Source organism: Peromyscus eremicus, chromosome 1 (assembly GCF_949786415.1).
Source record: "Peromyscus eremicus chromosome 1, PerEre_H2_v1, whole genome shotgun sequence".
Lineage (NCBI taxonomy): Eukaryota > Metazoa > Chordata > Mammalia > Rodentia > Cricetidae > Peromyscus > Peromyscus eremicus.
Genome location: NC_081416.1, coordinates 62,191,013 through 62,203,550, shown reverse-complemented (window position 1 = coordinate 62,203,550; position 12,538 = coordinate 62,191,013). Strand labels below are relative to the sequence as shown.

Sequence of the window (12,538 nt, the reverse complement as noted above, 5' to 3'; positions counted from 1 at the left end):
GTCCTGACATTGTAGGTACCACACTCATACAGACTTCTGTATTTCAGAATTACCTCTGAAAGCACTTCCTGTGGTTTCTTTCCCACTGAGATCAGAGTAGCAAGTCAGGCACAGCAGCATCCTTAGAAGTCTAAACTCTCGATGCCACCAGACTAGTCTCGTCAAACCTCCACTGACAAAATACCCATAGATGTCTTTCAAAAACTTCAGAGACTCCAAGTTTAAATTGCAAATTCTTTCACTTGGTACCATTCAAGCATGGCTTTACACTTTCCATAGGAACATGGCACTTAATTCAGATTAAAGAAAAATAATGGATTGTTCCTTCAATTATCTGACTTCTTCCAAATTTATGTGTAATGATTTAATTGATGAAAACAATCACTCTATTCTTTGTTTGTTGTGGCAGTCCCTTGATGTTTGCTGGGTACCTGCCCTGTGTCTAGAGCAGAAATAAGAACAAGACATTGTCTTGCTAATAAAAGCCTAGAATCTTCATGGAGGGAATAGTTGAAATTGGGGGAGTCTTTAACTGGGCAGCGGGGGAGAGTATTAGTGAGAAACAGGGAGGAAGGATAAATATTACTTAGGATATTTGAAACTATATATTTTATATAAAGTTTAAATGAAGTTATACTACTTGGGATGATAATGGCCTCCCCCAAACAAATGACTGTCTAACAAAGACCACAGTACCATGAACAAGACACTTCTTTTGAGTTGTTGGGCAGGGCAGTTCAAGCATCTCCCAAAACACTGTGGGCTGTGGCTGTTGCCCTAGGTTGCCTCTCAGAATTGGAGGGTAAGTCCCTACGCATGAAGACATCATCAAATACAAGATTTGGAGGGATCCAGTTGTATCTCACCCAGAAGCCTCCTCCATGAGGACTAACTTTCATAATACCAGAAGGTGATATACAGGCTGCCAAGGAAGAAAAGTGATCAGTATCTTTCCCGCTGTTGTACCTATGAGCCACAACAATGAGCAGCATGACAAGATATTCCTAAAGGTACAACAGCAGCACTTACATCTTGGCAGTAACCAATAGCTGTCTGATTGGACTTACAGCCCACTCAGTAGAACAGAATTCATGCCTGGTACTGTAAACCCAGCCAACTACCTGTGGTTGGACAGGTCACAGACATAGAGGAGAACCTTTCACAGCCACTTTCCCAAACCAATATAAACTCTAACTGCATTCCCATACTTACCTTTATACTCACAGATATGTGTAGCTCTCACCCCTCATCAAAGCTTCGTTTTGTAGTAGACAGAGACCAACTCAGAAAGTTACAACTGATTGTGAAGTGCTCAGTCCTAGTGGATACATCTAATACAACCCCACACCTAAGTCTAAAGGAACATCAAAGAAGAGAAAGTGAAAAAATTATGTCCCAGAGGACCAAGATATCTGCTGCAATATTGTGTCATCTATATAGGACAGGGGAGCTGTATTTACAAGCCCTCAAGAATATAGTTTCTTAAACAAGACCTGAACAATGACAGCACCAATTGACATGCTAATATGGAAGATGGAAATCTGGAGAGCTGTAGGCAATTAGGGACTTCTGAGAAGGAGAATCAATCTTCCCCATGGACTAGCCCCATAATTGGTTATCCAGGACCAAGAGGTCAACTCTAAACACAAATAAATATCAGAAACATTAATGCCCAACAGGCTGTACTTATATATTTATTCATATATATGTAACAATGATAATAATCAAGAAAAAGGGGCCATGAAGTTGAAAGGAAGTAGGAGGACATAGGAAAGGTTGAAAGGAGGAGGGGAAATGAAAAAAATACTATACACATATGTCAACTTGAAAATAAATTTTCAAAAATTAACTAATTAATTGAATCAGCATTGAAAGGAGAAATAAAAACCAACCATTGGAAGGAACACAGGTCAACCAGGAGCAGACAGAGGGGTCAAAAGGCCACCAGAGTTAGTCCATGACCTCGAGACAGCCCAGGCCAGAAGTGAAGATTTGCATCAAAGGTCTCTGGATTTGCTCCAAAAGTCAGCAGCCCCCGAAGGACAACAGCTACGTTCCCTCTCATAGTTCCCTTTCTGGCCACACCCTCCAAACCAGCAAGCTCCCAACCGTACACCAGTCCAGCTAGATTTCTCCACAGTGGGAATGGTAAGGCCCAGGACTCCATGAAACCTCTTGCTGCTAGCAAACTGTCTGCTGCTGAAGCCCTCCTGGGTGAGTGGTAGCTGACTAGCTGCTGACTAGCATTGGTGGTTCACATTGGACAGGATGGAAGGCAAAGGCAGACCTTCTCTCAACACACGGTGCCACAGCATGCTGACAGCATGGTAAAAGCCTCCCCCCAAAATTCTCTGTCACAGGTACTAAAAAGTGGAAGGAAATAATTTTTTTTTTTTTTAGATATTTCACTTACAGGACAGAACTATTATTCTAAAACCTCCCAGCCTGTAGTGGGTAGCCATTCCAGCTTTGACCTGGAAGTTCCAACCCCCATTGAGGCTTCGGTAACTGTTACACCTACAAGGCAGGGCCGAGAGAGGACCCTGAAGACCCGAGATCCGGATGTGTGGGCTCTCTTGATTCCTGGACCCTGGTTGCTGGAGGTAGACCGAGCAGAGTTCTTCAGAGAACACCACCGGACTGTGCCACACCTTTCCCTGACCCTGCAAACTATCCCTTCACTTGTAAGTTACCCCACAAAATAAACCTCCCTTTTGACTACATAGAGTGGTCTTAATAATTTCACCAATACAAGGCCCTTTACATTCTCAAATTACCTACCTACATGCCAGCCACAAACAAGGTTTGTGGGGTTAAAAAGGAACACGTGCACAAAGCAGGGTCGAACCAGAGCTCCTGGCTCATGTGACTACTGCAAGCCAAGAAAACTAGGGAAAAGCTCACATTTGATGCTTTGGGGGATTCACTTAAAAACTGAAGTGAATAACTATATGGATACCCTATGGTCCCACAGGACACCGACACCGCATGGAGATCCCAGATCTTCTCCTCAGTGAATCCCAGCAGATGAAGAGTTGTCTCTTCTGGTTTGGCAGGTGTGTCCTCAGGAAAAGGAACAGGGACCTCTACCAAACCTGTGACCCCCCAGTAGAGCAGAGCTGAAGGCAGTGGTGTCGGCATGGGCTCAGCAGCAGGACAGAAGTCTCCTAAGAGCAACTTTGACATCCTTGTTCCTCAGAGTGTAGATGAGGGGGTTCAAGGTGGGTGCCACTGAGGTGTAGATGACAGACACCACCTTGTCCTTGTTGAGTGAGTAGCTGGATGAAGGGCGGATGTAGGTGTAGATGACAGTGGAGTAGTACATGGTAACCACGATGAGGTGTGCAGAGCAGGTGGAAAAAGCACGCTGCTTGCCCTCAGCAGAGCGGATCCTCAGGATGCTGGCCACAATAAAGCCATAGGAGACGATGATCACAGAGAAGTTCCCTACAGCCAGGAACACATCTGCAGCAAAGGCCATGACTTCATTCAGTTGTGTGGGAGCACAGGAGAGCTTCAATAGTGGGGGGATCTCACAGAAAAAGTGCTCTATCACATTGGAGCTGCAGAATGGTAGACGCAGCATCAGGCTTGTGTTCACGCTGGTGTTCGTCAGGCTGATGGCCCAGACAAGGCCAGCCAGGAATGCACACACCCTGGGGCCCATCCAGGCACTATAGTGCAGGGGACAGCAGATGGCCACAAAGCGGTCATAGGCCATAGCTGAGAAGAGCAGAAGCTCTGCCCCCAGTGACCATGTGAAGAAATAGAGCTGGGCCATGCAGCCCCCATAAGAGATGGTCCTCCCCCCGACCATACTGTCCAGAAGCTTGGGCAGGATGGTGGAGGTACAGAGGATGTCCACCACAGCCAAGTTGACCAGGAAAAAGTACATGGGGGTATGTAGGGCTGGGCTGGCACTGATTGTCACCATAATGAGAAGGTTTCCTGAGATGGCAGCTGTGTAGAGGCAGAGGAAGCTGAGGAAAAGTGGTACCTGAAGATGAGGCATTTCTGAGAATCCCAGGATGAGGAACTCAGTGACCAGTGTCCTGTTCATCACAAAGCTGGGTAGGCCTCAGGATTCAGGGGCGGTGGGTTTTCTGTGGCAGCTCTGATAGTGTCTGAAGAGGAAATATATGCTCCAGTCCCAGTTTGTGCAACAACCCACCTCAGGTGTGTTGAGGCACACCCAAATCTCAGACTGCCTGGGATACAAACAGAGCAATGTGCCACCCAATGCTGCAGGTATCTTTCTAGATGTAGGACTTCTAGGAGACTGATGTGTCCACTCATAAACCTTGGGACTCAGGGTATTTCTCCATTGGGAGGATCCTTTCCCCAGGCTTCAGGGAGCATGGAGCATGGCCAGGAAAACCCCAGAGGTGGAAGGCTGTGTGTCCTGGTAGCGGGGAGAGCTGCGCCTCCCTTCTGTTCAAGGGCTCAGACAGTGGGTGGGGGTGGGGAGGAATGAGGAAGATGGCAGGTGTCCCTCACCTGGTCATAGAAAACATCATTAACCACGGTCTTCAAGGGTGACCAGTACACTCACCTATACCAATCTCAGTCATTCATCTATGTGTCACTGGAGCTGGGGGTCAAGGGCTCTGCAGTAGGGCACCAGGCAGGACCAAGCCCTGTCTCACCCCTACCCAGGCAGCCACACACTTGCCTGAGTTAAAACTGCAGCTGAATTTAGGAAAGCCTTGAACAGAGTGTGCCTGGATGCAGAGTGCCAATTTCCAAGTGATGAGGAAAGAGCAGACTGTGTGACTTCTCATGTAAACTGTTGCTTAAATTTAGGAGTACTGGAGCTCAAAGTTTACATTTGCAAATATAATCTACTAGATAATCTTCATTTTTAAAGAGCATTGTTATTTTATGTGCCCGTATACAGCCAGTATTGTAAGAAACTATTTCTTGGCTTGGGCTTAGAGCTCAACTCTCCCATCTGCCTCAGGCAATGTCTGTAAGGTTGATGATCTTATCTGAATATTTCCACACTGTGTCCCTGTAGGGGTGGCCAGAAGGTAGCAGACCACATCACCTGTGGTGTGTGCTCCCTGACACAAGAAATGTTATGTAGTTCAATGTGAGGTCTGCGGAAGAGGTACAAGGATAAAAAGAAAAAGATGTGGGGATAGAAAGATAGAGAAATAAGGAAGACAGAGACATAAGCCTCGGAGTGACAGGAAGACTGTGAGACAAAGAGGAGAGAGAATACACACACACACACACACACACACACACACACACACACTCACGCAAGTGACAGAGATAGAGACAGATATAAAGGCAAAGAAAGACACAAACAGATGGGGAAATATGTAGAGGTATCAAGAAAAGGAAAAAAGAACAGAAAAGAGAGAGAGAGGGACTGAGAATAGAGAGATACAGGCAGGCTCTGAAAGGAAATTATGCTATGATTTGTCCAAGTTGTGGTTTTTTTTTTTTTCAGATGATTACAGAACTTTCTCAATAATGACAGTTTAAGTGATCTCATAAACCTGGGTCAAACATTAAAATTCTATAACCCACCCCTATTACAAAAACATTGTAATTAATATTTAAACACATGTACAATTAACATAAAACTCACATGGTAAGCCTATAGCATGAATCTTCTCAGATGTCCTCTCCAGAAACTTGCTTCTCAGCAGAACATAGACAGACAGACAGTCAGGCAGGCAGACACACACACACACACACACACACACACACACACACGCATGCACACACGCACACACAAACAGGGGGAGTTAACTATCAGCATTCATTAGAAAATAAAATTAGATTAAATAAAAAAATTTCAAGAGCAAAAGGTGACATCTCCAAGTAAAGAGGGGACATTAGGATGTCTGTGTGAGGACCAGGGGCCCTGCATCCTCTATAATAGAAGAGACAAGTGCTCACAGGGAGAAATCAGGCCCTGAGGGGCCAATTAGGCAGAACCACACTGGCTTCTTGAGCAGGACTGGCTGGGGAGATGACCAAGCCTCTTCTCAGGCAATGCAGCACACACTTGGTGGGACCCTTTACCCAAGGGCTGCTTCTCTGCCCTGCCACCCAGGGACTTGCTGTCTACCAACATCACCAGTGACAGCAGAGGCTAAAGGGAACACTCAGGCAGATGTGATGTTTGTGCCTTGAGCCAGTTCTCTCCCCAAACCACAAGTTCTTCCAATCTCAATGAGTCCCTCATTCCGGATAGAAACACTTGAGAGGCCAAGGCCAGAGCACTTTCCCAGTCCTCTGTCACAGATTGTGACAGCTCACCACACAGTTTTCTCTGCTCTAAGTGGATAAGGTCCTCAGGCTGGTGTAGTTGTCAGAATTCTTCTCTTTGGTGTCCATTTTCCTCACCCAGTGAACAAGAACAAACTTCACCTAAGCACAGTAACATCTCATCCCAGACCAGAAGTCATCTTGCCCTTAGCAAATGGTGCTGTACTAGGGTTGGTCTGGGTCTAGGAGGCTGCCCTAATCCCAGAAAGGTCGCATGACTTCTGTGGCTCTTCAGGGACTCAAACCAGTTTATGTTGCAACATGGCTAGCTGGTTCTTCTATTGTCATGGCAACCTACTGGCCTCGAGTGGACATCTGGGCTAGCCAGGGCACCTCTCCAGGTTGGGACTGGATCTTGACATAAACTCAGCTTGCCTCAGTAATCGAATTCATGCCTTAACTGTCTTTTTGGATTCATGGGCACGATCACACCTCACTGAGCTGCTTGTAGGAATAAAGACTCGTGTATTAGTCCATCACCTTCCTCCAGCCCTTCCTTGCTTCTGCCTACTCCACATTCTCCACACTACCAACAATTACTGACACGAATACATTGAATCCTGTTTCCCAGTGCACATAATTCCAGCCTGTGGTCCAGACCTCTATGTGGTCAAACAATCTCAGGAAACAGTGCTGGGCTGCCTCAGCAAGGTCCACCCCACCCTCCAAACCAACAAGAGGCATGGCCAGCCCAGTGAGAGGGAGACTGCATTGTGTACACAAGCTTTAGTCATTCCTTCCAAATGCTCAGCTTCCTCCTAGATATGTGATCAAGGCTAGGACTGAACCCCCTATACCATGTCATTGTATGTTGAGACCAAGATGCATTATCAGGATCTAACTACTTCACAAAAACCCATCAGCTAGTTACAAGACCTCAGTACATAAGCCCATGAAGAGTTTTTTGTATTTATGTCATAGCCTTTTTCTTTTATTGAACAATCTCTGTCCATGCTACTTAGAGGAAACCATTTGGGCATTGGCTTTTCATGGCATGCTTGTGTCAATGAGAGAGAAGACAGGAGATGAAGTGTTCAGAGTTGGCCCTAATCACTGCGAGAAGGAGATGAATCAGAAATCAGCCTGCCCTCTTCTTGCCAGCTCTCTGTGCCCAGGATGCACCATCACTACCTAGGGAACCGGCTAGGAGTTGGTTTCAAATCCACAGTCCAAACAGAGCCTGTCATAGTAAAAATGAAATCTGCTTCTAAGTGGAGACATGCCCTTTTTGCCTCCCTTGGGTGTTAATCCAGCTGGCCAGGTCAAGGGGAGAAGGATCACCCTTAGAAAGGTGAGTTAACATTAAGACAACCATTTCCTTTGTAGGAGTCTCTCCCCCTAGCACACACAGTTCATAGCTGCCATGAGGCTTGGCTGGGTCTGCCTGCCTCTCTGAGTCCTGATTTCAAGGGACAGAACTATTCCTTTTCTTTTCTTCTTTTTCTTTCAGGTGCTGGACAGAGTATGCCTTTAAACTCCCTAGCACTTTCAGGCTTCCTCACTCTGTCTCTCTCTCAAGCTCTGCTGCCCATCTTGTGGCTGTCTGCTGCCACGTGACAGACCTTCCTTCAGGTTGATTTTCATACATGGGTTATTTTCCCTTTCTTTTCTCCATTCTTTTCCTCCAGGGCAGTCACAAGATTTAGAGCTGCTTGCCCGGATTTTTTTTAATTCCCTAACATGTTAGGCCTTCTTCCTTTCTTTCTAAACAATCCCCCTAGCCATGTGGCTGACCTCTGAGGTGGTTTGGTTGTCTTATTGTTTTATTTCAAACAGAATGGCTCCATCCCACCTTCCCGTCCCCATTCTTTTCCTCTGGGCAGCCTCAAGATTTGCAGCTTATCTGAACCTCAGGCTTTTCTTTTCTGCTCTAATAAGTTGTCCTTGCACTTCCCTGTGAGTCATTCTTAAGTTGATATATTAATAAGACTTGGAACCCAAGAAGGGACCCCAGCTTTCCCAATATTACATAATGGCTCCACCTTGACCCTGACCTTTTCCAAAAGCAATTTTTTTTTTAAATTCTCACCATTCTCAAGACTTCTCATTGGTCTCATAAATTATTGTTTAGGTTTTTTTTCCTTTTTAATGGAGAGCATATTTTTTCATACAATATATTCTGAATATGGTTTCCATCCTCCCAGTCCCTCCCAGATTTTCCCTCCTCCCAATCCCCCCAAATCCATATTCTTTCTTTCTCTCCCTCTCTCATTAGGAACGAAAGAGGCACAAGAAACACATTCAATCTCAGAAATACACATATTCACACACAGAGAAAACCCATAAAAACACAAAATTAGAAACCATAAAATATAAGCAAAGATCTTTAAGGTAAAAGAATGGCAAGAGAAACCTTATGAGACAAGAACCCTTGAAAAATACCACTGAGTTTGTTTCGTGTTGGCTATCTACTGCTGGGCATAGGCCTGTCCTTAAGTGTGGTTTGTATATTAAGTGCAACCTGGTTGGAGAAAACTAGTCTTTCTATTGTTAGCAGTTGTCAGTTAGAGATGGCTTCCAGGTTAGGACGGGGGTTTGTGTCAATTTCCCCTCTCAGTGTGGGACCCCATCTGGTTTAGATTTATACATACATGCTGCCACAGTCTCTGTGAGTTCATATATGTGTCAGCCCTGTTGTCTAAAAGGCCTTGTCCCCTTGGTGTCTTCCATCCCCACCAGATCAATCTTTCTGCCTTGTCTGCCGCATAGTTTTTTGAACCTGAGAGAAGGGAGTTCATGGAGACATAGTATTAAGACTGAGTGTTCCAAGGTCTCTCACTCTTTGCACATTTTCCAGTTATGAATCTCCTTTTTAGTTCTCATCACCTGCAGGAGTAAGCTTCTCGGATGATGACTGAGCAAAACACTGATATAGGAATGTGACAATGTCATTAGGAGTCAATTTATTAGCAGAACAGTAGTGTTTGTATTTCCCTTACATCCATGATCTATCTAGTCTCAGATTCTTGGCTGCCTAAGCAGTGTCAGACATGGGTTCCTTTCCATGGAGTGGACCTTAAATCCAATCAGATAGTAGTTGGTTACTCCCATAATTTTTGTTCCACTATTTACCAACCTATCATTCACACAGGTCACCGCTGTAGATGGAGGGATTGTAGCTTGGTTGACATTTACTTTTCTCCTCTGGTAGCATGCAGAGTGCCTTCCAGTACCATGAACCTAGTTAGTAGGAGTGAAGGCTCTAGGTAGGCACCAGCTTGATTTTTCCATCTTCAATGACTTATGTAGTTATTGTCTTCAGCAACAAGGCCTTACCATCAGTTTGTAGAGAGCAACTAATAGCCTTGGCAATCGCTGTGTTGTTTGGGGGTTTCCATAGCGTTCCTTTAGCCAACAATTCAATGGATGTAACCCATTCCTGGCACTGGAGGTTTCACTTGGTGACAAGAGAGGACTAGTTGGTGTTTTGTCTCCCCTATATTTTGGTGATTTCTTTTTAGATTTCTACCTTATATGTGTGTATTTTAAGAAGCTTCTATTGTTGTAGATTTCAACTGGACCCCTCAAATGTCCTTTAGATTAGCTGTCCCTCCTTGTATTCCCTCCCTTACCTGACTTCCCTTCCTTTCTCTGTTTGATCCTGTCATTCCGGTCTTCCTCCTCCCCATCCATTCATAACTATATTCTATTTCCCTTTCTTTGGGAGGTCCTTCCCTCCCCCAATACCTTACTCTATACCTAACCTCTGTGGTTAGATAGATTGTAGCCTCCTTATCAAACACTTAACATCTAACACTCACATACAGGTGAAGACCATATTTGTGCTTTGAGGTTTGGGTTACCTTACTCAGGATGATTGTTTTATAGCTTCTTCCATTTATCTGTGAATGCCATTTCATTTTTAACAGCTGAGTAATATTCTATTATGTAAATGTACCACATTCTCTTTATTCATTCATCTGTTGACAGACACGTAGGCTGTTTCCAGTTTTTGGCATTATGAATAGAGCAATGAACATAGATTAGCAAATGTCTCTGTAGTAAGATTTAGAGTTCTTTGGGTATATGTGCAAGAGTGGCATAGCTGAATCTTGAAGGAGATCTATTCCCAGATTCCTGAGGAACCACCACACTGATTTTCATAGCTGTTGTACAAGTTTACAGTTCCATCAGCAATGGGTAAGATGCTCCCCTTACCTCACATCATCTCTAGCATGAGCTGTCATTTCTTTTATTCATCTTGCCCCTTCTTACTGGTGTAACATGAAATATTCAAGTAGTTTTTATTTGCATTTTCATGATGACTAAACATGTTAAATGTTTCTTTAAATGTATCTAAGCCATTTGTGATTCGTCTTTTGAGAACTCTCTGTTTAGTTCTGTACCACATTTTTAAATTAGGTTTTTATTTTCTTGATGTCCAGTATTTTTAGTTTTTATATGTATTATATATTAGTCTTTTGTTAGATATGTAATTAGTAAAGATCTTTTCCCATTCTGTAGCCTGCCACCTAGTTTAAATGATGGCACATTTTCCATACAGAAAGTTTTCAGTTTCCTGAAGACCCATTTATGAATTGTTGTATTCAAGGGCTCAAACGGGGATTTAAACAGATAGGATTCTTACTCTAAGGAAGGAACAGGACTACTGAAGATTTCTGTATCTTTGACTTTCCATGTGACAGAACACACGATACTGTGCAAATGGGGCAGAGCACAGCCTGCATGTAATGCATACAATGGCCTTTGAAAGTGCATTTAAAGGGCCATTACCAACAGGAAAAGGAAACCTGTAACTGGGAAATTGAGAGGACTGAGCAAAGAGTCAGTCTCAACCCTCCAAGATAAAAATAGGACTTGCAGTTCACTTGAGGGAAGGGAAATACCTGGCAGATCAAGCACTTATTTTCTTTCCTTGGAAGAGGGTCTCACTATATAGCCTAAGGTGGCCTATATAGCCTAACTATATAGCCTAACACTCGGAGTCTTCTTGTCTCAAAATCACAACCATTATGATTATAAGCCTGTGTTATGGCATGCAACTTAAAGTGGATACAGGCAAGCATTCTCATACCACTTTCTAGAGAAGGCCCCATGAATGAGGCTGCATATCTATCTTTGCATCCAGCTTGTCACAGTCTTCAGGATACCCTCATAATACTAACTTCCATGGTCTTTGGTCTTGGTCTCTCCAGTGGACATAGGGTCCAAACATTACCCAGTAGACCTTTTCAATAGATTGGGCAATGTGGTGGTTTGAAAGAAAATGGCCTCCAAAGGGAGTGGCACTATCAGGAGGTGTGGCTTTGTTGGAGGAAGTGTGTCACTATGGGGACTGACTTTGGGGTCTCTTTTGCTCAAGCTGTGACAGTCAAATTCCTGTTGTCTATAAGATGTAGCACTCTCAGCCTCAGCACCATGTCTTCCTGCATGCCACCATGCTCCCTGTCATGGTGATAATGGACTGAACCTCTGAAACTGTAAGCAAGTCACCCCAATTAAATGTTTAATTTATAAGAGTTGCCAGTGTCATGGAAACCCAAACTAAAACACTCAATATCCATGATTCAGGGATCAGGCTGCCCCATGTACCCAATTCAACTATTCCCTTCATGACTGAGGCTCCAGGACCAGCTCCATGGACTCAATCTCCATGATAGCATACCTGTTAATCTAGGAAGAGAGAATAGGCTACACTGCATGAGGATTCCAGTAACAAGCCCTGAACAGACGTATGATTGCATAACAGATGAGATCATTACAGAGAGATGCCACAAAGGGAAGCAAGTGAATTCACAGAAATGGTTTAAGAACTGCCTAAAAAACACTTAAAGGTGATCATCTTAATCCCACTCTGTGAGCTAAAAGATGATACGCATAGACTAAGAAAATTGGAAAACCAACATATACATAAAATAAGTTTTCAAGAGATACATACCATTGTAAAGGGAAAAAACAAATTCTGGAGCTAAAGAATAAAATACCTTAACTAAAACATTATATAGACAACTTCAAAGTAGAGTACATCAACAGAAGAATCAGCAAACTCAAAGAAAAGCATCTGAGACAAACCTAGTTCCAGACCCAGAGTCCCAGAACCCTCTTTGTGCATGAGCCACCTTTCATGGGTATGTGGTGGTATTGTGTTCCCCAAAATATTGTGTACCTTAATAAACTTACCTGGGGTCAGAGAACAGAAAAGCCACAAGACACTTAGGCTAGAAAATGTTAGCACACACCTTTAATCCTAGCATTCCAGAGACAGAAATCCCTCTGGATCTTTGTGAGTTCA

The 12,538-nt window shown here is 44.0% G+C and overlaps 1 protein-coding gene across 1 annotated transcript; it reads right to left on the bottom strand.

The window, feature by feature from the left end:
* Positions 1–3,101: 3,101 nt before the first annotated feature.
* Positions 3,102–4,060, bottom strand: LOC131898838 (olfactory receptor 13G1-like). The gene has a single exon (XM_059250069.1). The coding sequence runs from the start codon at positions 4,058–4,060 to the stop codon at positions 3,146–3,148; it is 915 nt and encodes a 304-aa protein (XP_059106052.1). The 3' UTR covers positions 3,102–3,145.
* Positions 4,061–12,538: the final 8,478 nt, after the last annotated feature.

Excerpts from the sequence above, each read along its gene's own strand:
- LOC131898838 (XM_059250069.1), bottom strand. The coding sequence starts at position 4,060 with ATGAACAGGACACTGGTCACTGAGTTCCTCATCCTGGGATTCTCAGAA.